Source organism: Chlorocebus sabaeus, chromosome 22 (genome assembly GCF_047675955.1).
Source record: "Chlorocebus sabaeus isolate Y175 chromosome 22, mChlSab1.0.hap1, whole genome shotgun sequence".
Taxonomy (NCBI): domain Eukaryota; kingdom Metazoa; phylum Chordata; class Mammalia; order Primates; family Cercopithecidae; genus Chlorocebus; species Chlorocebus sabaeus.
In genome coordinates, this window is record NC_132925.1 from 84,830,599 (window position 1) to 84,857,319 (window position 26,721).

Below are 26,721 nucleotides of genomic sequence, written 5' to 3' on the forward strand. Positions count from 1 at the left end.
CCTCTAATAACCACAGAGTCACACTGATGCACCTCTAATAACCACAGAGACAATCTACACCTGCCATGGTGCTTCATAGCTAGTGTGGGCCCCACACACCCAAGGCTAAAGATGGACCACCTTTCTGGAGCAGCAATTTTGCCAGATGATTTTTCTAGGGGATGAAGTTTAAATTTTGATGGTAATTTTTTTTTCTGAATATCAAAAGAAACTGAAATACCTTAGATTGTAGATCAAAGAAAGACCCCAAGGAAAGCCTGCCAATCCATCAGCTCTGTCCCAGGCCCTGGCACCTCCTCTCCATGGATCACTCAGTGGACATGGCTCAACATCCTTCTTTATGGATGTAGTGACTACTTTCCAAGTGAAAAAAAACCTTTCTTTCCATGGCTCTGGACTGAGGATGGTTGGCCAAGATGGCAGTGTGAGAAAGGAATTTTATATGTTTTTATACGTCGTCCCAGTTTCACCAGATGTTTCCAGAGCTCACGCTGTGTACCGTGTACCAGGCATGGTGCAAGGCATTCTTGTGTAATCCTGACACCCATGAGCCACTCGAACAGATACTACATTAGCTGAGAGCTACTGAGGCCAATAACGCATGCTTCCTTTTACTGCAGTGATTTCAATCTGCAGGTGCACTGGGCCCTGCCAGAGGCTTGGTGACAGTGGAGGTCAACCCAGTCCCCCTACCCACAGAGATTACATGAGGGAGTTTCTGATCCACCACAGAAAACCCTGAACGTGACTAGAATCCTTGCTTGTCAACACTCATATCCTTTTAGATTTCTAAGTACAGATGATAACTCGGGCAAACAGACTTCCTGCTTTATGGGCAGTCTTTAAGGAAAATGATTAAAATGATGCATACTTATATTCAGATTTCTATCTTTTGCCTACAGTCACCACAAACAGCAGTTGGCAATGAAAATAATTACTTACCCTGAAATGTCAACAGCTTCTCAGCACAGAAAAAAATATAAATCAAATTGTTTAGATTAACAAACACAGAGTTATCATTTGTTAATATGAGAAATGAAATGTTTTAACTGTGAAAAACATTGCAGATGAAAGACCCAATTTGCAGGGTATTCTGTGAGAACCACAAATTATCTTTCACAACCACTACAGCTCATGAGGGGTAATTTGCAAACGCCTCATAGATTATTTTCAGCTGTTTATTGCTGCTGTCATATTCATAGATTCCCTTATAAAAATGTCCTTCTGTCACAGAGCCTGGCTGAGGGCACACTATGGACAAAAATCATGTTTAGTGTTGATTGTTTCTGAGAAAACTAAAAATATAGTTCTTTCATCATATTTAGTAGAACAGTATGACTCCAGATGGGTGATTTTTGCCTTGCCAGGGATCACAAACTCACAAACAGATATTGTCGCTGTCTGTAGTGAGGCATAATAAAAGGGGGCAGGAAAAATGTACTCCGACATAGAGATTTTGGAGAAAGAAGACCTAGAATCAACTCTATATCTGAAAAGCTTTTACAAAAAAGGCAAATATCCCTGACCCTACAAGTAGAATCTTTTGCTTAAGATTATAAAATGCCAGTGGATTACTAAGGGTTTCATTTTTCCTTACAAAGATAGCAAGACTAAAAAGTGATGCACACACAGATTTCTTCCTGAAGGTTCGTGCAAATTGAATCTCCTTGCTTGAGTTAACCAAGTACCCCTGAAACAAGATACCTTTATCTTAGATCCTAAATATCAAAGGAAGTGGTTAAATCAATTTCTAAAATCATCTCTCTGTAGCACACATTCACCTAATTATCCAACAACTGTTAGAAACCTATAGCTTTCTATTACAGGTCAGGAAATTACTGTTTCCAGTTTGGGAAAACCCATCCGTGTATCCATTGCTAAATGCTATTGACAGAAACCTACACAAAATGATATTCCAACTCCACATGGCATCGCTGGGCTATGATTTGCATGCATGACTTTAGGGAACCATCCTGTTTGCTCTTTCGATTAAAATGCTTTATTTTTTAGACTCAAATTGCAATGCAGTCTCAAAGAAACCCCTACCCCATTCAGAGAAGCAGCTGCCTAATCAACCACTTCCGTTTCAGATTCTTTTTTTAAAATTTTTATTTATTTTTACTGATATATAATCTCTTTCAGATTCTTAACTGAACTACTCGTATCTACGTTTTACTCCAATAACATTGAATATTCATTTGGGTGGACAGGATAGGATGTCAGCCAACTACAAAGGCCCATCAAGAAGACCTTGATAACGAATCAGAGGACTGGGGATCTGAGAAGGGTCTTAGAGAGTATTTAGTCCAGGTCTGGAGAATTTCAGAATAGTTGCCACCAGCCTTTCTATCCATTGCAGACATTGCTAATAGATCATGACAAAGTTATCTGCTGAGCCCAGACAAGGCCACAGAATTTTTTTTTTTAAATCTGCTTTCCAGGTACCCACTACTGATCAACTGGAGTTGACATAAGAGATTAAACCTATTTGCTACTCTGATATAGTTCCATGTCCTTATTTTACAGAGGAAATGGAAGCCTGGAAAGGAAAGCAACATTACAAAAGTCATGCACAGAATTAATTGCAAGCTTATAAATGCAGTTGCAGGAGATGGGGTTAGCATAGATAACACAACCTGATCCTCACCATTCTTTGTTCATTTTGTGGTGAACCACAATATCAAAACTATGACATTATTACACTAAGTATTTGGATAAGGACAATTACGGCACCATTATCAGCATTTACTGAGCACTCAATTTCATGCCGGGTATTTTCCAAGCATAATACTTGATTTTCTCTAAGCCTTACAGTAACCAAAACATGTGGGTATTGTACTGCCACATTACATACGAAGACACAGATGGCTTAGGTCATTTGCTCAACGTCACACCACTAGTAAATGGTGGAGTGGGAATCTGGATGCAAGTCTTCCCAAGGCCAACACCCAAGCACTTCTCAGGACCTGACAGGTTCGAAGAATTCAGAGTTAGGATCCTTTCCTGGCACTGCCAACACTTACCTTAAAGCATGGCAGGGAAAAGAAACCCAACCACCAACCAGTAGGACACTGCCAGAGCTCTGGTCCCACCAAAACCAGAAGGACAGCTGAAGGAGCCAAGGCAAAATGGGGAAATAAGAACCCTTTCATCATCTATGGCTCTGCTGGGCTGGAAAAGACAGTCTCCAAATGAGAGGGGAAGAAACTCAGTCACATTCTCTTGAAAGTATTTGAGAAAAATGAGAAATTCAGAGTCTAGATTAAGATGCTAGCCATTAAGTATTTCCCATTGAAATACAAATTAATCCACAGAAGATGAGAAAAGTTATGAGGGCCCCAGAAATTAGGAATGCTGCTCAAGGATAGCTAAGTCTCCAGGAGGAATATCTACTATCTAAAGCAGAGGTGCAGCCTTGGCAACATGGTAAAACCCCGTTTCTACAAAAAATGCAAAAATCAATCAGATGTGGTGGCGCATGCCTATGATCCCAGCTACATGGGAGCCTGAGGAGGGAGGATTGCTTGAGTTCCGGAGATTAAGGCTGCGGTGATTCACTCCAGTCACTGCACTCCAGTCTGAGTGACTGAGTGAGATCCTGTCTCAAAAAAAAAAAATAATACAAAACAAACAGAGCAGAGGTGTGACCTTGAAACAGATGAGTGGGGTGTCAAGGACGAGAGCAATAGTCTGCACTGCCCATCCTATGCTGATATGCCTTCCACTGAGACATTGAGTTTAAAAAAAAATCAGAGAGAAATCACCCTTTCCTGTACGTAGTGTATCTGAGGACATTTAACTTCTACAATACCTCCCATTGAGACCCCACTGTCTTCATTCATTAAAGATGAAGACTGTCTACAATGTAGCATATAGTAGGATGTTCTCCTTTTCCAAGTATTAAGGATAAAGGAGTGAACAAGAAATATAAAATATCTGTCCCATGAAACTTAACATCTAGCAGAGGGAGAAGATAAAGAAATACAAATCATATCAGGTGGTGAACAAGCAGATGTGAGGAGGGGAAAACACTGGGGATATGGAGGAGGAAGAGTTTTTATTTTACAGGTGGTGATCAGGAAGGTCCCTGCTGAGAAAATACTTGAGCAGAGACCTGAAGGAAATGATGGATCCAGTGGTGAAGGTATCTGGAGGAAAAATGTCCCATGGAAAAGGCATGGCAGGTGCAAAGGCCCTGAGGTAGCAGCAAGGTTGGTGTGACTGAAGAACAAGGAGGCAGTGTGGTTGTGGTTGAATGGGTAAAGGGGAAGTAGAAGGAGTTGAGGTTAGAAAGTAATAGGGGTCAAATCATGTAGGACTTACATGTTGTGGCAGGTGCTTTTAGGATAACTCTCAATGATTCCTGCCTCCTGGTACTCATGCCCTCTCCTTGACTATGGGCTGGACCTAGTGACTTGCTTCAAACAAACAGAATATGAGAAAAGTTATAAGATATCCATTCCAAGATTAAGTTACAAAAAACTCTGGCTTCTATCTTGCTCGCTCTCTCTTGCTTGTCCTGTTCGAAGTGAACTAGCTAACTATGAGCTACCCTATGGAGAAGCCTATGTGGCAAGGAGGTAAGAGAGGTCTCTGACCAACAATGAGTGAGGAACTGAGTCTCTCTGCCCAACAAACCACAAGGAGCTAACTGAATCCTGCTAATGATCTCATGAGTGAGTGACAGTGAAAGCATTTCCTCTGTTGAGCCTTCAGATGAGTCTGTAACCCTCAACAACACTTTCATTTCAGTCTCATGGAAGATCCCGAGCCAGAGGACTCAGCTAAGCTGCACCCAGAGTCCTGAGTCACAGATGCTGTACAATAGTAAATGTTGGTAGCTACAAGGTCTATAGCTTTAAGGCATTAAGCTTTGGCATAAGATAACTAATACCTGGACTTCTGTGAGAATTTTGGCTTTTAATTCCGAGTAAATTAGGAATTCGACAGAGAGTTTTGGATAGAAGAATGATGTGATATTACTTATGTTTAACATGATTTCTGTGGCTCCTATGAAGAATAAAATGAAGGGGCGAAGGTTGGGAGAAGACAAGGGAAGCGGTAGAAACTGCTGCATCTACAACAATCCATGGCAGAGATGAAAGTGGAGCGGCCCACTGAGGGAGCAGTGGAAGTGCTGAAAAGTGGTCAGACTCTGTACATAACTGAAAGAAATAACAGGGTTTATAGGCAGATTGGTTGTAGGTAGGAGGAAAAGGAAAGAGTCAAGAATGACTTCTAGATCCTGATTCAAAGGCAGGCACAGGGGCGCATGCATGTAGTTCCAGCTGCTCAAGAGGCTGAGGCAGGGGGATCACTCGAGCCCAGGAGTTCAAGACCAGTCTGGGGAACAACGCGTGACCCCATCTCTTTAAAAAAAAAAAAGACGATGACAGAGGAGGAGGAGGAGGAGATGGGGAGGGGAGACGGAGGGGGAAGAAGAAGAGGAAGAAGAGAAAAAGAAGAAGAGGAAGAAGATGCTGATTCAAACAAATTGTAAAAAATAAATAGCATTTTTGAGACAACTAGAATTTACATTCTGACTAGGTAACAGATTTAGGAATTATTATTTTTAGGTACAGTAATTGTATTGCTATATTAAAATACAAAGAAGTCCTTATCGTTTAAAGACGTAGGCTGACATATTTATGAATGAAACAATGTAATGACTAAGATTTGATTTAAAATAATATGGGAGGGGTGGTTGTGGATTGGCAAATTGAAGGACACAGTGGCCAAGGGTTGATGGCTACTGGGATTGGGCACAAGATATGTGGAATTTCATTATATTTTTTTTCTGTCTACTTTTGAGTACATTCAATATTATCCATGATGACATGCATTTTTTAAAAAAGAAATGAACGACTCCAAAGTTTTTGAACTAATTAGATAATGAGAATTATTGAGTTGGATTTTAAATTATCAGGGCTATGGAGAAAAGGTAGAGGGGGAGGGTGTGAATGCAATCAGGACTTCAGCCTGGAATCTATTGAATTTGATAGACCTATTAGTGAAAGAGTAAAGACACTGAATAAGCAAGTGTGGTCAAGTAAGAGAAGTCTAGCTTGGGAATCACCAGTTTATGAATAGTGTTCAAAGCCTTGAGAGTAAATGGGAGCACAGGTGGAGAACCCTGGGGCCCTCCAGCATTTACTAGTCAGGGAGATGAGTGAATCAGCAAACGAGACCTAGGAGGGTTGGACAGTGAGGTCAGCTAAGAACCAAGTAAAGGAAGACTTCAAAGAGAAAGCGATCAACATGGTGAAGCACTGCTAATAGGCTAAGACAAAAGAACAATGGAAGTTACTGAAATTACTGGTGACCTTCATGAGGAATATTTCCTTGCAGAGTGGGTTCCAGAGAAAATGGGAAACAGCAAGGGAGAGGAGCATATAGCATAAAAGAATGAGTAATGCATCACACAAATAAAATAATGTAACAAAATACTTTTCACTTAAAAACCTGACTATATCACATAAAATCTGAAAGTTGGTGGAAGAATAGTAAAGCATATACTATGACCATACACTATGTTTTCATTCTGAAATCTTATTGTGAAAGACAATTACCTACTACCGTCTGCCTGAGCTGTGTCATGTATAACTGTGTATTTTGGCCTCAAGGTGAGAATGACATTCAGACATTTATCCTAACTTCATGCAGATCTTCTCACCCAGAAGAGAACCCAGGAGTTCTTGGTAAGTGCAAACTTTGGGAGACATTGGGAATAAAAAGCCTTTGATCAGCACTGTCCCTTTCCTACCAGAGACTGATCAAAGCATTTTCCTCAGGCAAGAAAGTCCATGTACTGGACTTTCAGTCAAGTCAAAGGGTTTAGCCAAGGGTGTCCAATCTTTTGGCTTCCGTGGGCCACATTGGAAGAAGAATTGTCTTCTTTACCACGTTGATCACTTTCTCCTTGAAGTCTCCCTTGACTTGGTTCTCAGCTGACCTCACCCTCCTAGGTCTCATTTGCTGATTCACTCATCTCCCTGACTTGTAAATGTTGGAGGGCCCCAGGGTTCTCCACCTGTGCCGCACATAAAATACACTAACACTAATGATAGCTGATGAGCTAAAACACACACACACACACACACACACACACACACACACAAATAAAAACTCATAATGTTTTAAGAAAGTTTATGAATTTGTGCTGAGCTACATTTGAAGCTGCACAGCCCGCGGGCCACAAGTTGGACAAGCTTGGACTCTTCTGTTGCAGATTCTGCTCATGCCCGTCCCTTTCTTCCCAGGCGAGGGAAATTCATGGCAGCTTGTCTATCCTCTGTGGGCCCTTTACTTAGCATGAGTCATATATATTCTAGTCTTAACTGAGATCAAAATCCCAACAAGGTCACTAGGAGATTTGCTTGGATAAAGGCGGTTAAATAAATCCCCAAATCTCTCATGAGCCATGTTGGGAAAAAAAAAAATCCCATAAACTGTTTTCCACCAAAGCATGTGAGGGCATTTTCAATGTTCCACCAAGCATTATGCTGATTGCACTGTTCAGAGATTTATAAGCTAGAGTGAAGATTAACTAAATCACTGTCTTGACTTATAATGAAAACATATATTTTTAGAAAGCTTAGGATCTTTGATTGGAATTTCTGTATAACCACATAGACAAAAACATTAGGCACAACCAATGGACAACCTCTGATACATGAAGCTCTGTCTTCAGCATCCACTTACATAACCTCTGATTTAAATATCTACTTCATTTGTATAGAAACATGTTGAAAAAGGTGAGTGAACAAATCAGCCTTTTTCGTTGTTCTTTTAAATAGACAGTGTGACATATTTGCACGTGAAGTTGGGTTTGGCAGGCTTTTTCTGTAAAGGAGCAGGTAGAGGATATTTTTGGCTTCGTAGTTTCCATGGTCTTTACCCCTCCATCTACTCAGCTCTGCCATTTTAGCAAGAAGGTATTCACAGACAATATGCGCACGGCTGCATTTCAATACCACTTTGCCTACAAAAACAGGCACTGGAGAGCTCACAAGATTTTTTGCTTTTTCTTTTAAGTTTTGAGACAGGGTGTTACTCTGTCACCCAGGGCTGAAGTACAATGGCATGATCTCAGCTCACTGCAGCCTCGACCTTCCTGGCTCAAGCTATCCTCCCACTTTAGCTTCCTGAGTAACTGGGACTATAGGTGCCTGCCAGGCTGCCCAGCTAATTTTTGTATTTTTTTGTAGAGGTGGTGTTTCACCATGTTGCCCAGGCTGGTCTCGAACTCCTAGGTTCAAGCAATCCACCTGACTCAGCCTCCCAAAGCACTGGGATTACAGGCGTGAGCCACCACACCCGGCCAGACAAGGTACTTATACCCAGAATATATGAACAACTCTTACAGCTCAACAATATGAAGACAACCTAATTTAATTTAAATATGGGCAAAGGATCTGAATAGACCTTTCTCTAAAGAAAATATACACATGGCAAGTAATCACATGAAAAGATGCTCGGTCATTAGGGAAATGGAAATCACTTCACGCCCACTAGGATGGCTAACATAAAAAAGGACAGATGGTAAGTATTAGAAAGGATGCAGAAAAATTGGAATGTTCATACGTTGCTGGTGGTGTTGTAAAACGGTGCAGGCACTTTGGAAAACAGTTTTGCAGTTCTTCAAAATACCAAATGTAGAGTTACCATATGACCCAATAATTCTACTTTTAGGTGTGTACCCAAGAGAATATGAAAACATAGGTCTGCAAAAAACCATGTAAATGGATGCTTGTATCAACATTACTAACAGCTAAAAAAGCATCCATCAACTTATGAATGGATATGCTAAATGTTGTCTATTCATACAAGGGAATATTATATGGCAATTTAAAAATGAAGTACTGATAGAGGCTACAACATGGATGGATCATAAAAACATTAAGTGAAGGAAGCTGGTCACAAAAGGGCACATATTGTACAATTCCATTTATCTGGAATGTCCAAAAATAGACAAATCCATAGAGAAAGTACATGAGTGGTTTCCTAGAGCTGTAGTTTGTGAACCTCAGCTCTGAGGCACAGGTATGTGAAAGTGTGAGTTTCAAAGTTTTAATACAGAACATGTCAAGATACTATTAATACAATCTTCCAATATGCAAGTTTTCAGAAAAAATAACATAAAACAGGAAACAGCACTGACTAGTGAGCAGTAATGGGCGTAACATATGGTAATTCCTAATGAAGAGAGTGACAATAATTTAGCAGCTAATGATTATTGCCCACCCATATGTAAGCGTTTACAAAAAAACTTTATATACATAAAAACTCATTTATTTCTCTCAACGGGAAACAGAGGCTTCCCCAAAAGCAAGACTGAATCTGGGTATGAGACATATTCCAATACTGGTTAATTCCTTTCCTTTTCTCTCATGGTAAAATACATGTCCACCTCTAAAAAATGAAGTTGTTAGAAATCCAACCTCAGCACCAAACGACCTCCACTTACACATGTGAAAAGGAAGGCACAGGGGCGAGGCTGGGGAAGGGGATGGCCTGTGCTCACTCATAAATACTCAGCTCACACTGTCTTTAATGTTCACATCCCACCGTGACCTCTAAAAGAAGTGGCTTAACTCGCCGATTTAGAACACACAAGCAGGTATAAGGATGTGTCGCCCCAAAATTCTGCTGCTCATTTTTGAGTGGAGGGCACGCTGGGGCTTTTGAGGAGTTTAGAAAGGGACAGTAACTCTTGGGCGCAAGTGTCCTGGAGAGTGAGCACAGAGGATTCAGTTTCTCAAAACCCTGGGCTATTTTTATTCCTGGGGCAATAATCCTCAACATGCCCTTGTCACTGGCTACTCTGTGGTATGCAGAGCAGCTGCTCTAATGTCCAGCTCTCACTCTCAAACTCTGCTGCAGACTTAAAAAAAAGCGTGACCTATAGCTACCTCACTAACCTCACTAACTATAAAGTTTGCTGTTGTCAGTCCTACTGGCTTAGACCTGCTTCTGTCCCTGCATAGTATTCATTTGTTAGCTTAATAAAAATGTCAAACACACACATAAAAAGTCCCACCTCATCGCTGACATTCAGAGCAAAGACGTGCCTTGGGTTTCCCACTTTTTCCTGGGTCAGCTACCCACCTACTCATCAGCTCTGGTTGTAGATCCTGGTAACTACCCCCAAAACCCAAGAGACTCATTCAGGTCTTATAGCACCCACGTGGAACATGGACACATAGATGAGGAATCTCATTCTAGGTTACTGGAGGCGTTAGTTCCCACTGCCTAGAATGCTCTTCCTATATATCTTTGCATGATGACTGTAGTCTGCATCTCATGATTCAGACTTCCATTCTTGTCACCTCATCAGGGAGGCCTTCTCGAACCACCCCCCAACCTGGAAAGGCGCTGCCCCACCACACACCATGTGCACATGGCTGTGTACTTCTCCCCTCTGCCACTGCCAACCATATTTCATCTCTTAATCCTGCTCCATTTTCTAGAGAGTGTTTACCACTACTAGAAATCTTTCCTTCCTTCCTTCCTTCCTTCCTTCCTTCCTTCCTTCCTTCCTTCCTTCCTTCCTTCCTCCCACCCTCCCACCCTTTCATTTCTTTACTTCTTCTCTCTCATTCCTGCAATACTTGTCTGTATCTGCCACACAAATGGAAGCTCTCCATTGGCAGCAACCTGGCCATGCTCAGCATTCTCAGAGGGTGCTGCAGCATTGTGTGGAACAATCCTTCATTGGGAAGCTGTCATCCCAGTCTCCGGACATTGATGCCAACACTGCCCTTGTCATCAATTGACAATCCCCCAATGCTTTCCCACAGTGCCTTCTGGGGTACTTGTTCACAGCTGTATCCCCAGTGCTAGGAACATTGTAGGTGCAATATATATATTTATTGAATGAGTTAATTAAAAATAAAGAAATGAATCAAGATTATTAGTCTACAAGGGAAAACACTGAATTCGAAAGCACTGAGTTGAAGTTTACCTGTCAGTTTAACCCAACAGTTCTCAATCTCAGCACTACTGACACGTGAACCAGAAAATTCTTTGTTGTGGAGGCTGTCCTGTGCTTTGCAAGATGTTTAGCACCATTCCTGACCTCTACCCACTAGATGCCAGGAGCACCCTCCTAACTGGTGGTGCCAATCAGAAATGGGTTTTGATGGTGCCAAATGTCCTCTAGGGGCAAAACCGCTCCTGGTTGGAAACTACTGGTTTAATCAGTAAGTTTTCATTTTTGCCAAAATAAAATAGTTCCCTTGCTCAGATATTTAAAACTGGAGGTTTATCCAGGCTGACTTGATATACACTTTCTGACATACTAGTTAACTCCTACATGCCAAATATGTGAGATCCCACCAAAGGAATGTTGACAAGTTAAATTTTTACCTAGAACACTTTGCCAGCATTATTCACCTAACTCAAATGAAGGGTCCATAGTAAATACTGCATTCAGATTAAATACCACATACTTGGCAACAGTTAATGATCACTGATGTTAATCAAACCCTTTCCTAATTAGCTGGTTAAATGGGATCTTCCCCTTCATTACACTGCCCTGAATTATGCAAATGAGACCACATAGCCCACATTTTCAAATTTCCCCAATAACAGATCTAGTGTTCTGTGTTTCTTGCAAATCAACTCCCAAACTTACTAAAATTCATTGAATTTTATAAATTTTAAAAGGTATATGGCTGTTTAAAAAGAGCAGTTTCTGTAAGAAACCAGTGTCTCTGGGGTCTATACTCCTTTTATTCTGCTGATGTAATCAGATTAGCTATTCTAAGCATCACCTTAGATGCCTGGACCTCAGAAAAGACATCTACTGATGCAGAGATTACTGGTCCAACAAGTTTGCTTTTGGGATGGGACACAAAACCATTTTCTATTCCTTAAAATATTCATATTGATCAATATAATATTACTATAGTATGGACTGGAGTTTTAGCTACTGAGTAATTATCTGTCTTAGGGTTTTAGCCAAGTACTATGTTTCCACTATCTGGTCAATAAATAGGTACCTACATATGGGAGGTGAAAATGAAGCCCGTCTTCCTTGAATCATTTATTTATCCAATATCTCTCCCACATGGACCGTATGTTAGCCCTCGTACTTGGTACTTGGAATAAAAAGATAATTGGGTCTTTGCCCTTAAAGAGTTCAAAACTATCTAAGAAATCAAAATGAAACATTTTTAGGAGCAATTTTAGATTTTGGTATGTTAAAAGGTACACTTTAAAGCAAGTGCACATAACTCAGATTTCATTATTCAATATTTTAAACATCTCTAGAAGTCTGAAATCATTAACAAATATTGGGATTGGGTATTTTGTGTTTGTCAGAGGGAGGGTCTAGAAGATAAACAGGGAAGTCAGACAAACAATTTGGGAAGGGGAAGAAGTCTCCTGCAGGGCCACACCTTCCTTCTTGCTTCAATTCTGCCTCCCTGCATTTCTTCTTACCAGGTCATTTCTACCCTGATATGGTAGATGCAGTGCCTATGACTGTTGGACTAGTGGGCTGGGTCTCTCTAGAGAGAACAAAGTAAAGAATCACTACCACGAGCAGCGTAGTTTATAAAACTCAAGTCAACAATAAGTTAAGGCAAAATAGGTTTTGCCCTTTCTCCTCTGTTGTGTGTGCTGTCTTCCCTTTCTACCTTCCACCCTCTGCCATAAGATGACACAGCACGAAGGCTCTTGCCAGATGTGGACACCTGGATCTTGGGGTTTGCAGCCTCCAAAGCTATAAGAAATAAATTTCTTTTCTGTATAAATTACCCATTCTGTGGGAGAAAATTTTTGCAAACTAAGCATCTGACAAACGTCTAATGTCCAGTATCTATAAGGAACTTAAACAAACTTACAAGAAAAAAACAAATAGCCCCATTAAAAAGTGGGCAAAGGACATGAATAGACACTTCTCAGAAGAAGACACACATGCGGCTCACAAGCATATGAAAATAAGCTCAGCATCACTGATCATTAGAGAAATGCAAATCAAAACCACAATGAGATACCATCTCACACCAGTCAGAATGGTTATTACTAAAAAGTCAAAAAACAACAGATGCTGGTGAAGTTGTAGAGAAAAAGGAATGCTTATATACTGTTGGTGGGAGTGTAAATTAGTTCAGCCATTGTAGAAAACAGTGTTGCGATTCCTTAAAGAGCTGGAAACAGAACTACCATCCCACTCAGCAATCCCATTACTGGGTATATACCCGAAGGAATGTAAATCTTTCTATCATAAAGACACCTCCATGTGCATGTTCACTGCAGCACTATTCACAACAGCAAAGACATGGAATCAGCCTAAATGCCCATCAATGATAGACTGGATAAAGAAAATGTGGTACATATATACCATGGAATACCACACAGCCATAAAAAAGAATGAGATCATGTCCTTTGCGGCAACTTGGATAGAACTGCAGGCCATTATCCTTAGCAAACTAATGCAGGAACAGAAAACCAAATACTGCATGTTCTCACCCGTAAGTGAGAGCTAAATGATGAGAACACACATACACAGAGAGGGGAACAACACACACTAGGGCCTAATGGAGGGTGGAGGGTGGGAGGAGGGAGCAGATTGGGAAAAATAACTAATGGGTACTAGGCTTAACAGCTGTGCAATAAAATAATCTGTACAACAAGCCCCCATAACACAGTTTACCTATGTAACAAACCTATGCATGTACCCGTGAACTTAAAAATTAAATTTAAAAAATTACTCATTCTGTGGTATATAACAAAACAAAATGGACTAAGACACTGGTTATTATTTCTTTATAGCTACAGTGCCTGGAAAAAGCAGGGGCTCAGGAAATATTTATTTATCGAATGAATGAATATGCCACCAACTTTCAGATAAAAACGGGTTATCCTAAATTCTAGCATTTTTATTCTTCTTTCTTATCCAATAATTTTCTTGTTTGTTTTCTCATTTTATCCCTGAATTGACACAGGGGAAGATAAGGGAGGTAATAATCCCAAGCCTATTTTAGATAGACTTTTAGAGACCCAAGACCGTACATTTTGCAAGTTATAGAGTGAGTGATAAACTGTGTGGACCTTACAGTCCAAGATCTGCATTTCCAGTCACAATAACATAATGGATGAGGGACCTGACACAACAGAAGGTTCCAGGGCTAGGACGAGACTTGGTAGGCCAAAGGGAGAGTCCCACCACTTCTTCCTGTGCAGTGGGAAAGCAATTAAGAAAATCCAGCGCTCTGGTGGCAGCTGGAGAGTTGGCAGGCTTCTCAAGAGAAGGACTGTAAGCAATGTCATAGGCCGGGAAGATGGATGGGGCCCGTTTATGCACCAAGGCTGGCGTACAAATGGAATCTTGCCCAGTCTGACCGGCCTTTCTTCAAAGGTGTCATTGACAGATGAGTATCTAAATGTTTTTGTTTAAAAAAGAAAACACAGAAAAAGAAAGAAGAGAATAAAACAAAAAAAAAAACCAAGAAAACAAAACAAAAAAACCTCTTTCTACCCCAGACATACACAGCCAATGAACATGAGATGACCAGGTCAGGCCTGGGAGTGAGGCTGGCCTTTCCAAGGAGTCCTCGATAATTATTTGCATAGTTGTACACCTCTTCTTTCAGAGGAGTTCCACTTTAACACAAGGATTTCATTGAAACCTAACATTCCTGCAAGTCGGCTGTCTCCCATCTGCTGTTGGGACACACTGATGGGAGAAAAGCCTGCTCACATATTCATCTTCATCTGCCAAAACAAGGCTTCTTCCCCAATTAAAATGGCCTTTTAAATTTTAGAGTGGTAAACAGTGTCTACTTAATTTGAGGAAAAGACACAGAGGAAAGTTACCAAACCTAACTTTGGTAACTTTGTGACATGATGGTTGAGTCAGGGTCAGGAAAACTTGGGGCGGGGGTGCTGAAGAGGCCACTCTGTTTTTGGAGACAGAGAGGTCTTCTTGAGGTCACTGCCTTCGTGGGGCTGCATCCACAGCAGGCTTCAACATCAAAACCAAGCAATTCTGTTTTATCTTATGTCTATCAAACAAAGTTTGAAAAAGCTTAATAATCACCAATTCTAAAAGGTAAGGACTAAATACAGTTCTTTAAATGACCTTGCTTCTTGGCCTTGCTCTGTAATTGTCTTCTGAAAATGGGGACCATTTGGCATACACAGAGAAGCAGTAAATAGGAGGGTGCCTTCTCCACCCACTCAGGGTGGACCAAACTGTGTCTCGTGACCTGCCTGTGGTCTACGGCCGGCGATGCAACTCGACAATAGACTGGCATAGCATTTGGAAAGTGCACTTTCTTCTCTAGACTGGATACACGGTGTTCAGGCTCAGACCACGTGTCACCCATACTCAGCCAAATGGGCATTTATGAAATGTAAGGCATTTGGAAACATGTGAGCATAGTATGTAAACTTGGACAGAGGTGGCTGGTACAGGCACAGTGACCTTAGGGCTCATCCTTCATGATGACTAAACTAGAAACCCAAAGAAAGGGCTTTAAAAAGAAATTGCAAACAGACGACCAGATATTCTGGCCAGACCATGTCTCTGACAGCTGCTGCATGTGGCCTCAGCTCCCAGGAGATAACATGCCTTCAGAATTAGCTCGCTGGACCAGCCTGGAGGTAAGCAAGTCTGACCTCCTTTAAGCATAAATAAATCTTGTTGAGTTAAATGATCCTGTCTCCCACTTTCCTCAAGGAACATGAGACATTAAGTGACAAAATCTGAAGACAGCAACTGTGAATCCTCAGAGCCCGTATCTCCTGGCTGATTAAGAATAGGTCTGTTTAGTTCAAGACGAGCCACAGGTCAGATACATAAGGCTGTCATCCTTGCCATACCCAGTAACTCAGGAATAACCAGGGCAACTATCCCCAGATCTTTCAACCCTACTAATACAATTATACATAGGCCAAGTCAGAAATAAAGTGGGGCGGGGGGGAAGTAGTATTTCCTCGCCAAAGAACAACCACTTCAAACGGGTCTCCTCCATCTGCTCCATTTGCACTCCTTCCCACAAATATTCAGTATGTGAAGACACAGAAGTAGATGTTCAAAGTCATCCTAAAGTACAACTTATTGAGGGAGACTGCTGGAAAACAAAAATCGCTCTCTTTAGTAAACCCAGCCAATACCAGGACGGTGCTTGGAGCATATCATCCACCCATCAACCAATGGCTCCAAAGTGATCAGAATAAACCATGTGCCAGACACACCCTCGGGCCTTGTTTTTGTATCAGCATTTGTCTTCAAAGAGGGCTTTTTGGTAGTTGCCAGCCCTTTAGGCCAAATGCTACCAATGAAAGCCCCTGGCCATCCACAGACAACTGCTGACACTCCTAAAAAGTGAGAGAAATGGAAAAAGCCAGAAACAGGACTTCTTTGACAATTTGAGACTCTCAGTCATGTAATATTTTGGCTTTCCCCTGGTCCCAAACCCAGCACCTGCAGATACAGCTAACTCTAATTCCCTAGGGAGATCAGGGGGATGAAAATCTCAGTCTCTCTGGAGAAGGGCACATTTCAGTTTGTGTTTGCCTAAAACAAACCTGCAATTTCCTTGTATGCCCACTGTCATCCTAATGACACAGAAGCTGGAGATCTGGAGTTTACTTTGAATGAACGTGCTACCTACCATCGAGAAATTCTCCTCGGCACATACCGACAATTTCTTACTGGCTCAGTTTAAGGATAGAAACCCTGGGAAAGTTTTCTGTTTTCACATCAACCACCACCAGCTGTCAGAGTCTTGGTTTGAAGGAGATGACACCAAGCTGAGAAGGAAGTAATTTAAAATTGTTTTCTCCTTTGAAAACCTTTTTTGGAGGATAAGCGTGCTACGCAGAAGCAGCCCACTGGCCGGATGAATGGACACCATGCTTACTTTGTCTTCATGGATTGAATCCATTATTTACCTGCCACCACAGGAGATTTCCGTTCATCCAGGAGCTGGATGGATGTACTCGCGGTCACCACATTGCTTTTATTGACTGGTCCTGTAAAAAGAAAAACCACCACAACAAAAATGAAGATAATTACAGTGTACACGTTAAGAGAGTAATCATATTGGTCCACAGTCACCAATTCTGCAAATTGTTCCGGGGCTCGGTCCCAGGCCCCAGAGTCTTCTGGGGTGTGGATGTCCTGCCTACACTGCCAGGCCATGAGTGCAGTGCTGCTCCCAGCTGAAGGAACCAGCGAGCGGAGTTATGACCACCAGTGCACTGGGGAACATCCAGCCTCTTCACATCGAAACCATTGACCACTATCGAGGGACCACATTTTTTGGTAATCCATGGTTTCAAATTGCAGTGTTTACTTGTATCTGTGGTCATATTTACACTGCCTGTCTAAATATAGCCATGAAGAGATATATGAGGGCTTTGAAATTATTTTATGAGTTGGCGACTTTAGCTCTGATTCATTGGTTAAATCTTTACTGATCTATAAAATTGTAATTTCGAATTTTGAGCCCAGTTTTTCTGGGCAAAATTATTCTAAACATTGATAGAGCTAGAGCATAATCTTCACTCCAAACTATTATTATTCTGGCAACAATATGGCATTAGTATTAAGAGATTTTCAATTACCAGCAATGGTTCCAATATCCATGAATTAAAAGATACTGAGCACAAATTCTGAATGCCTGGAGTTAATAATTTAGTCCAATGCCCACCTGCTAAAAGGTGCTCAATGAATGTGAGTTGGATGAAATCCAGTTGAATTGAGAAGCAAGGAAAAGTCAAACCTGAATTTGAATACACTTACGACCAAAGCAATGAGAAATTTTCTCCTGGCCCAAGTTTAAGCAGCAATAAAAACCAGTTTCTTTTCTAGTTTGCACAGGTATTCAATACATAGTAGAGAAAATTGGAGAGAGCTCAACCATAGAGACTTGTAGCTGGTGATTTTTAAGATTTTCCCTGACTCTAAGGGGATTATGAAATGTCCTAAGATGTTACGTCATCTGTAACTTTGTCATGAACAAGGTAAAACTCACTTCATTACACCATTACATTGAAAGTTTGGTGAAAATCCCAGTTACCAAAAACCAATCCAACAACAGCTTTAGTTAACTCGATGATTCCAGAATCAGAAGAACAGCAAGCTAAGTTCTATTTTTTTCTTTAGAGGACTGTAAAAAGGAAGTCTTAAGAGATTGCTTGATAGAAGACAATGTTATTATTCATAGGTCTGCAGCAGAATGAAAAAGTTCACTGTCTCTTGATATTTTCAGCAATAAAGTATAGTGCAGACAAGCATAAAGAAAGAGCTTCAGGCCAGGTATGGTCCTAGCACTTTGGGAATCCCAGGAGGGTGGCTCACTTTAGGTCAGCAGTTAGAGACCAGTGTGGCCAACATGGTGAAAAACCATATCTACTAAAAATACAAAAATTAGTTGTGTATGGTACGGGTGCCTGTAATTCCAGCTACTCAGGAGCCTGAAGCAGGAGAATTGCTTGAACCCAGAAGGCAGAGGTTGCAGTGAGCCAAGAGCATGCCACTGCACGCCAACCTGGGTGACAGAGCAAGACTCTGTCTCAAAAAAAGACAGAAAGACAGAGAGACAGACAGAAAGAAAGAAAGAGAGAGAGAGTGAGAAAAAAAAAAAGAAAAAACAAAGAAAGAAAAAGAAAGAGCTTCAGACACCTGGAAATTTATATTTCAGAAAGCACACATAACTACAGGCAGGCATACATACAGGTCTGTTAGCAAAGGAACACAGACCCAAAGAATCTTAGACCTGAAAAGAATCTAAGAGATAAATGTAGTCTGAAATCCCAACCAGCAAAGAATCTAATCAATAATATTCAGTCTCTCCTAAATATGCCCATTGATGAGGGACTGTCTTCCTAATGAGTCCACTCAACCAATTCTATGAGCACTCTTTGTTTTCTACAAATTTCAAAAGCACCCTTTCTGAAAACATTTTCAGTCATGGAAATGAGAAAGCACCAAGCCTTAGGGAGGGGGATTGGGCACAAACACTGAAGAACTTCCCGTACGATTGAGTTAGGAGTATTTGTAAAAGATTAATATGAAAGGAACTGATATTTGTAAAATATAACTACAGACTGAACTTTCCAGAGCAACCCAACTTTACAGAACTAGGTTTCATTCATCTCTCAAGTTTCTGCAATAAGCAGTATAGAGTGAGCACCCAAAATACCAGATGCATGAGGCAAGGGAAAAAAAACGAGGACAACTTAAGCATTTCCAGTATGCTTTGCTTCTAAAACTGGTTGAAATAAGATAGCATTCAGTTCTTTTTGGAGGCAGGTAACTTTAATTTTTTAAACTATCATATCATAAACTCTTAGGACTGAAAAACCAATCAGCTACATGCCTCTCATTGGTGACTGCAGGCTCCTGTCAAGAGAGCACATGGTTATACAAAGTCAGTCCTTAGTCCGGCATATCAATTTAAATCAATTCAGTTCAAATGGGGAACAGTGGACCTCTGCAGGGATGTGACTCACTGAAGGTTCTGGCAAGGGATGCTTGAATTTTCTCTAAGTGGGGCCATGACAACATTTAAAAAAACTGACTGACAAGTTTGTATCAAAATCCCATAGGGTGCAAAACATCAGCTCTCCTTCCTGAAATACATTTACATAATTTGGTAAAGGAAAAACCTTCCTTTTCTTTGAGGCTATTACGCTTACGGAACAGGTCACTGGTTCAGGGCTGATCCAATATTCAGCACTGGCTCTGAGGGTTGAACTTGGTTCCTTTCAGCATTCAGGCAGCTCCTCAACACCCTGCACACAATGCCCAGACCCACTGGACTAGACAGACAGAGCTCGCCTCCAACAAGGGCACCCACCAGTGCTGAACGGGATAGAGTAGACGAAGCTCCCTGGAATCTGCTCAGCGGCTCTTCGGTACCAGAGAGGGAAATGGTCTGCGTTAAAAATGTTCTCCTTGTCGCCAGCTTTCAGGAAGTCCCTTGAAGTGGAAAAGAATCAGAAGAACGTGCATCACTCAGCAGAGTAAAGGTGGGCCTGGAGCACGCCGACAGCCTTCATCACGTAAAACCAGTGTTCACTTTTAGAACCCCAACTTGCCTTTCTCAGTATACAGGGGGCCTGACTTAACACTGGGCACCCACATTACTCAAAAATATCTTGCAGAGCTCTGGGAGTCAGATTCTGAGTGGGTAAAGCTTTGTCTGCCTTTAAAACCCAAACATATATACTGATATCCTTGGGAGAATCAACTTCTTTTTTTTTTTTTTGAGAGGGAGTCTCACTCTGTCTCCCAGGCCGGAGTGCAGTGGAGCTATCTCGGCTCACTGCAAGCTCCGCCTCCCGGGTTCCCGCCATTCTCCTGCCTCAGCCTCCCGAGTAGCTGGGACTACAGGTGGCTGCCACCACGCCCGGCTAATTTTTTTGTATTTTTAGTAGAGACAGGGTTTCACTGTGTTAGCCAGGGTGGTCTCGATCTCCTGACCTTGTGATCCACCCACCTCTGCCTCCTAAATGGGATTACAGGCTTGAGCCACTGTGCCCGGGGGAGAATCAACTTCTTAAGTAGATCTCATTCTTCTTAGAGCAAGTGTACAGAAGGTAAACCATGCTTCTCAGAAAAAGTGCAAAGGAAGTAAATGTGAGCCCACGCTGAGATCTTTCCACCCTTCTTCCCTCACCTGCCTCCTCTCTGGACAAACAGGCCTGCTCATGCCCCCTGTGTGCATCCCTGCCCTCTACTGACTCCCTGCCTTCTGCACAGAGAGCTTGTCTATCGGAAAGGCTAGGTATATTCTTCTTTCCATCTTTTCCTCTCAAAATCACACTCATTTTCAAAGTGTGCCTCATCTACCATCTACCCCATGAATCCACAGAGACACATGCAAGCTGTTGCCACACCCTGGGCCCCCACACTCTTGGTAACTTTCATATAGCCTTTTATTTATTTTTTGGCCTGCACAATCATCATATCCCCTCCCCAGACCTCCCAAGATTTCTGAGGACAGGAGATTTGTTCACATGTGTGCACTCTTCATAGAGCCTTAAGCATACTCAAGTCGCAAGGCATGATTATTGACCTGACATCCCTCTAGAGATTCACATGTGCTCTCCAGGACCTGAAGTGCCTTGTCTTAGCTGATACAGTGCAACTCAGGCAGTGGGGGAACGACTGCCTGGTTAGGCCACAGTCTGCTGCAGACATTTTTCCGGAAGGGAGACCAATCAGGGGATAACGTTTAGGTAGGGAACAGGCCATCAGTTGAAGCAGAAATGGCACCACTTTCAACCCAGCAGTTTGCAGCGTAGATTTGGATTGCAAAGACTGTGGAGGGAAATTTTCATGCTAAGCTGTAACTGGTTGGTTTCCTGAACTTTCTCACCCAGTTCAGGAAAGCATTCTATAGTTGCAGGTGTGTCTAACCAGTGTTCCCTTCACCTCTACCAAAGACGGAGTGCCCACTTTTAGAGAAGAGGCCCATGACATTGGAGGTCACCCTCCAGGTTCTTAGATAGCTCTGGAATCTACCTCCCTATAACTTGTATTAGCATGTCTTTACTCCTTTCTAAGGTCTGGGACCTTCCTTTTCCCAATATTATCAGGGCCTGGCTCTCAGCAGGTGCTTGGTATATGCTTAATGATCCCAAGATAAATCTAATCTCATATCCAGATAAGAGCTCCTCCAGTATTAAACACAATTTCCTATATCTTCAAAAATAAAATTTCTCAATTCTTTTAAATTCCTTTGTATGGCCATCTTTATGAGTGCTCTACTTTGTTAATACTGCTATAAAATTTTGTGCTCCTAGAACTGGTAATTGTAGGTCAAAAATGGTCTGACATAGCATAGCTGCCTACATTTGATCTTGACTCTTATTGACAAAATGACTCTCCAGAAATTAAAAATGTTTAAAAGAGAATTTTTTAAAAAGCACTCTTCTCTCATTCAGAAGGCCAAGGCCAACTTTGGAGTCATGTGCAAGATTAAGAAAGTGCAGAGATCCCCTGTGCTATCTAGAATGCTGGACGTCAGGACTTCTGGGCTCATCTTGGTAGACAAGCTCTTCCTTAGGCTGCCATATTCAGTGATAATGTTTCCTGATCTAAAAGTCATCAGACGTCAGGAATACTGAAATTTTAGCCTTTTCATTTCTTTCGCTAGACATGAAATTCTTCATAAACCTGACTTGGACAGTGTGAGGAAGAGCCTCTGTTGCCTGGCCCATGGCAGGATACATTGCTGCTTTCCACAAACAGGTGCAGCCACGACTGATCAGAAGGTGTTCGCACTCCCAGCAGGTCTGTTCAGCGGTCATCACAGCTAAGAGGTGCCCCGTCTATGCAGCACAGGTTAATGGTGCCACAGGGGGCCTTTTTCAAGAGTCATAGTAGATGAGATGGTAGCTCGGTTAGAAGGTGTGAAGTGGTTCTCAGATGGTGACATTCAGGCTTTGTGGGTGGTTGGCAATAGATCTGGAACGCTGCACATCTGGGTGTCCAGTGACCTGCTACCCGGGACAGTGCTGGCACCCAGGCCAGCCAGCAGGAGACTGCAGTACTTGATCCCCATTAGCCCTGGTGTCAATGTGAAAGGACTGAGTTGCCGGGAAACCCTGGAGGCCTCTGCCAACTACTGGGCAGCGATTCTGGAGGAAACGCGAAGGAGCGACCTGATTTTACAGAATCCCAAAAATGTTCTTCAGGAAGAAAGATCCTTCTGGGTAAGGTGAAAGTCTCCTCCTGGATACTGGGAGCTACGGCAGTGGTGTGATAGGCTGGTCTAGGTTCTGGGAAGAACTGGGTGACTTTGAGTGAATAATTGAGTCTCTGACCCCCATTTACTCATCTACAAAATGGGAACAATAAAAATGCTGCACTTTACCAGGGTTCTATCAGAACTACATAACACCATATGTGAAAGAGTGTTATGGACACTGAAAACAGGCTCTAACAAATAAATGGGATTCTCAAAGCCAGAGCTTCTTTTGTTCTCAGTGGTTGAAAGGGCAGGGGTAAAGTGGTCACCCTCTAAACTTAGGGCTGTATGCTGTGAAGGCGAACATCACTGGATGCTATATGCATGGTGATGTGAGAGGTTGTACTGAAGGCACAGAATGTATTATAACTCTTGGCGGGGTGACAGCCAAGTTTCAGTATGATTGACCTACTTCCAAATGCAGGTGGCGGGGGTATGGGATGAAATCTCAGTGTAGGAGACTGATAATAGTACGAGATAATTGCAGGGTAGCAACTTTATATTATCAAGTTCTCTGCCCAATACTTTAAGCTCTGCCTTTCATGCCCTAGTCAAAAGCAAAAACTAAACCAAATGTCAGAAATGCTAAAAACTTTCTCAGCCTGGCTTAGAGAGTGTATCCAAATAGCTGAATCTTGACAAATACCATTTGATGGGAGGGGATAGGCAGGTAAGATTTTAAGACAATAGATGTCAAGGTGCCTCTATATGAAGCAAGGATAGGAGTTTCTTGAAGACAGAAGATTTCATCCATCCAAACTGTCAATGAGTACACACTCTGTGGGTCACGTAATGCCACAGAGAATAGAACACATAGTTGTAGGAATTTTTAGTTTCCCAAAGAAATTTTTCACCCATAAAAAAAAATTATTTTTGAGACAGAGTCTCACTCTGTTGCCCAGGCTGGAGTGCAGTGGTGCGATCTCAGCTCACTACAACCTCCACCTCCTGGGTTCAAGTGATTCTCCTACTTCAGCCTCCCAAGTAGCTGGGATTACAGGTATGCACCACCATGCCCTGCTAATTTTTGTATTTTTAGCAAAGACAGGGTTTTACCATATTGGCCAGGCTGGTCTTGAACTCCTGACCTCAAGTGATCTGCCTGCCTTGGCCTCCCAAAGTTCTGGGATTACAGGCATGAGACACTGTGCCCAGCCCATCCATAATTTTTTTTTTGATCTTCACAGTAACCAAAAGAGATCATTGCTCTCACTTTTCAGGTTGACAGAATGAAGACACCCAAGTGAGATAAGCCAGGTATACCTCCCAGCATCCTTACTGTGGTCCTTTGTCTTTTAAATCTGTCACAATAACACAGTTATCAGACCAGCAAGGTGTCATGTTTTATTGTTACGGTTTTGCAGCTTTGCTTGTTTCAGTCTCAATACCAGCAGCAGACTTTCTCATTGAGTATTAGAAAAAGAATTCCCTTGTCTCCTCTTACCTATCTGGATTCTAACAGGAGAAGGTAACGTGCATCTCAGCACCTCTAGCCTTTCCCAGGAACTTGCCCTCTGGAAAAGCAATTGAGGGGGGTAAAATGCTTTAAAAAGGCTTTAAAAATCAAGTTGCAACTATAATCAAACTTCATAGATGATAAATGTGAGTATCAAGAAGGTCAAAGTCCTGGAACAGAATTCAAAGCCAGTCTCTCAAAATATCTAAACATCGATTGATCTGTCATTTACCAGACTTGGTTTTGTAAGGTTATATGGTGGGTGTCAGGGCCTCATTTAGCAGATGCAAACAGCACTGTCAAGTTCCAAGGAAGCACCGCCTCCTTGGACCCCTGATGAGCCAACCCCTCTCAAACTGGCAGCTTCCCTGTGGCTTGGTTATTCACCTCCAGGTACCCTGACGGTTGGGGGTATAATGTTCTGTGGTAACCTCTGCACTCACACATATACTTGCAAACCACTCTCAAACTTTCTGAATCTTGGGACCCATCTGTCCATGTCTTAACAATCTCTCTTGCTTCAGAGAAAGTAAATTGAAAAAGCTTATTAACAGACTCAGGAAAGACTTCACAGTCTACCTACTAGCCCTGGTGAAACACCAGTTTGATGCGTTAAGGGCCTGTGGCTCTCTGAAGATACAGGGGCTGAGCATCTGGGTACTAGACCCGGAAACTCTCTGCCCACCATCCATCCAGGTCTCTTTGGAAGTCCAAGGAGACACTGTCAAACCCCAGTGTCCCCAGAGGGCCCACTCCTGGGTGTGGAGCTCTGCAGCCCCTCAGGCTAAGCACAGAGGCACAGAGGTTTATTAGTAAAATATAAACAAACAAACAGGACTTGGAATACTGATTTTTGTACAGGCAGGAGGAATTCCTCAGCATAGCTGCAGAACAGCTGAATACCCTGAAGCCATTTGTTACAAGATGAGTGTTTCCTCCCTCTGGCGGCTCCCCTAGCAGCCACACCACCTCCCAGAGTTCTGAAATGACTCATCAGGGCAGGAGAAGACTCCAGGACAGTGGACAGAAGCCAACAAGCGTGAGGAACAAAGGGTGGTGGAAAGGCTAATAGGCAGGTGAAAGCACATGCTGGGGCCCCCATGGTAGAACAGAGAAGAAAAATCTCAATAGGCCTGGAGTGGCCTAAATTATGTTTCTACCAGTAGTGGAATCCAGAAATGAAATAAGCTTCCCTTTGAATGTTCCATTTCAGGAGCTCCCTGGGCCCCTGTAGAGGATCCCTCCTACTTACTGATTGGTGAGTTGCTCAGCCCCGACAAACAGGTTGATTCTGGAGAGGCCCGTGCGAGTGCCGAGGAAGGCAACCTCCACGCCCTTGTCAGAATTCCTGAAACAGAACAGTGGACGTCAGAGGAGGGCCTCTAGGCAGTAAGCAGATAATGCATTGCATTTTAAGACTCACAGAACGTTTCACCAAATAGTAGTTTTGAAACTTGAACTTTAAAAGAAGTTATAGAAATACACACACACACACACACACACACACACACACACACACACAAGCACAGATTGCCAACTTGTATCCCTAACAAAAGTTTTCACAGTAATACTGGCAGGAAAAATGAAGAATTTCCTGCCAACAAAAGCAGCATGTGGAAAAAATCTACTTCCAACCATACACACATCTTTATTTCAAGGTTCTGGGTGCAAGTTCAAAGAGATCAGGCTAAGAATGGGAAGGATTAGGGCTTAGGACTAGCTTTTTGCATTAATGCTACCAAGTTTATTCTTGGTCTTGAGATCATTTGTGGAATCTGCCATTAAAGCAACTGAGCCACAGTACCAAGTTTGCAGCATCCCACAGCCTGGAACTCCACGTGCTTGGAATTGGTTTTGACATCCACACAGTTGTGGGGGCACCCGCTTATCACTTCTACCAGATCACAGGCCTTGTTCTCACCACCAACACCAAAGAGATGTGTAAAGAAATGGCTTCTTCCAATAGCCCTGTAGGAGGCTATGCATAGGAACTCTAAGAAGGGCCCTGGCAAGGAAAACTAACATAAAAATTCACTAAATATCATTTTGTTTCAACTTCCAAGGCAAATTTTATATGCTTGAGTGTGTTCTTTAGGAGATTTGCAAGGCATATTTCTCCTGTGCAAAAAGCAAATGGCCTTTCTCCACAAACACATAATTTTCTTTTTTTTTTTTTTCTTGAGACAGAGTCTGGCTCTGTCGCCCAGGCTGGAGTACAATGGCACAATCTCAGCTCACTGCAACCTCCACCTCCTGGGTTCATGCCATTCTCCTGCCTCAGCCTCCCGAGTAGCTGGGACTACAGGCACCCGCCACCACACCAGGCGAATTTTTTGTATTTTTACTACAGACGGGGTTTCACCGTGTTAGCCAGGATGGTCTCGATCTCCTGACCTCATGATCTGCCCACCTTGGCCTCCCAAAGTACTGGGATTAAAGGCGTGAGCCACTGCGCCCGGCCCACAAACACATAATTTTATCCTAAAATAAATTCTTGAGCCTGTTTCTCTGTCTTAAATGCTACTAGCAATTTGATCCAAAGCATTCTCC

At 42.3% G+C, this 26,721-nt stretch overlaps 1 protein-coding gene across 4 annotated transcripts in view; it reads right to left on the minus strand.

The window, feature by feature from the left end:
* Positions 1–26,721, minus strand: part of CACNA2D3 (calcium voltage-gated channel auxiliary subunit alpha2delta 3) — a 948,786-nt gene that overhangs the window by 152,011 nt on the left and 770,054 nt on the right. For all 4 annotated transcript variants that reach the window (XM_073010036.1, XM_073010035.1, XM_073010037.1 and 1 more), the window contains 3 exons: positions 25,424–25,519; positions 19,818–19,939; positions 16,906–16,986 (listed from right to left, as the gene is read on the minus strand). In XM_073010036.1, the coding sequence (XP_072866137.1) occupies positions 16,906–16,986; positions 19,818–19,939; positions 25,424–25,519 (299 nt within the window). The remainder of the gene's footprint in view (positions 1–16,905; positions 16,987–19,817; positions 19,940–25,423; positions 25,520–26,721) is intronic.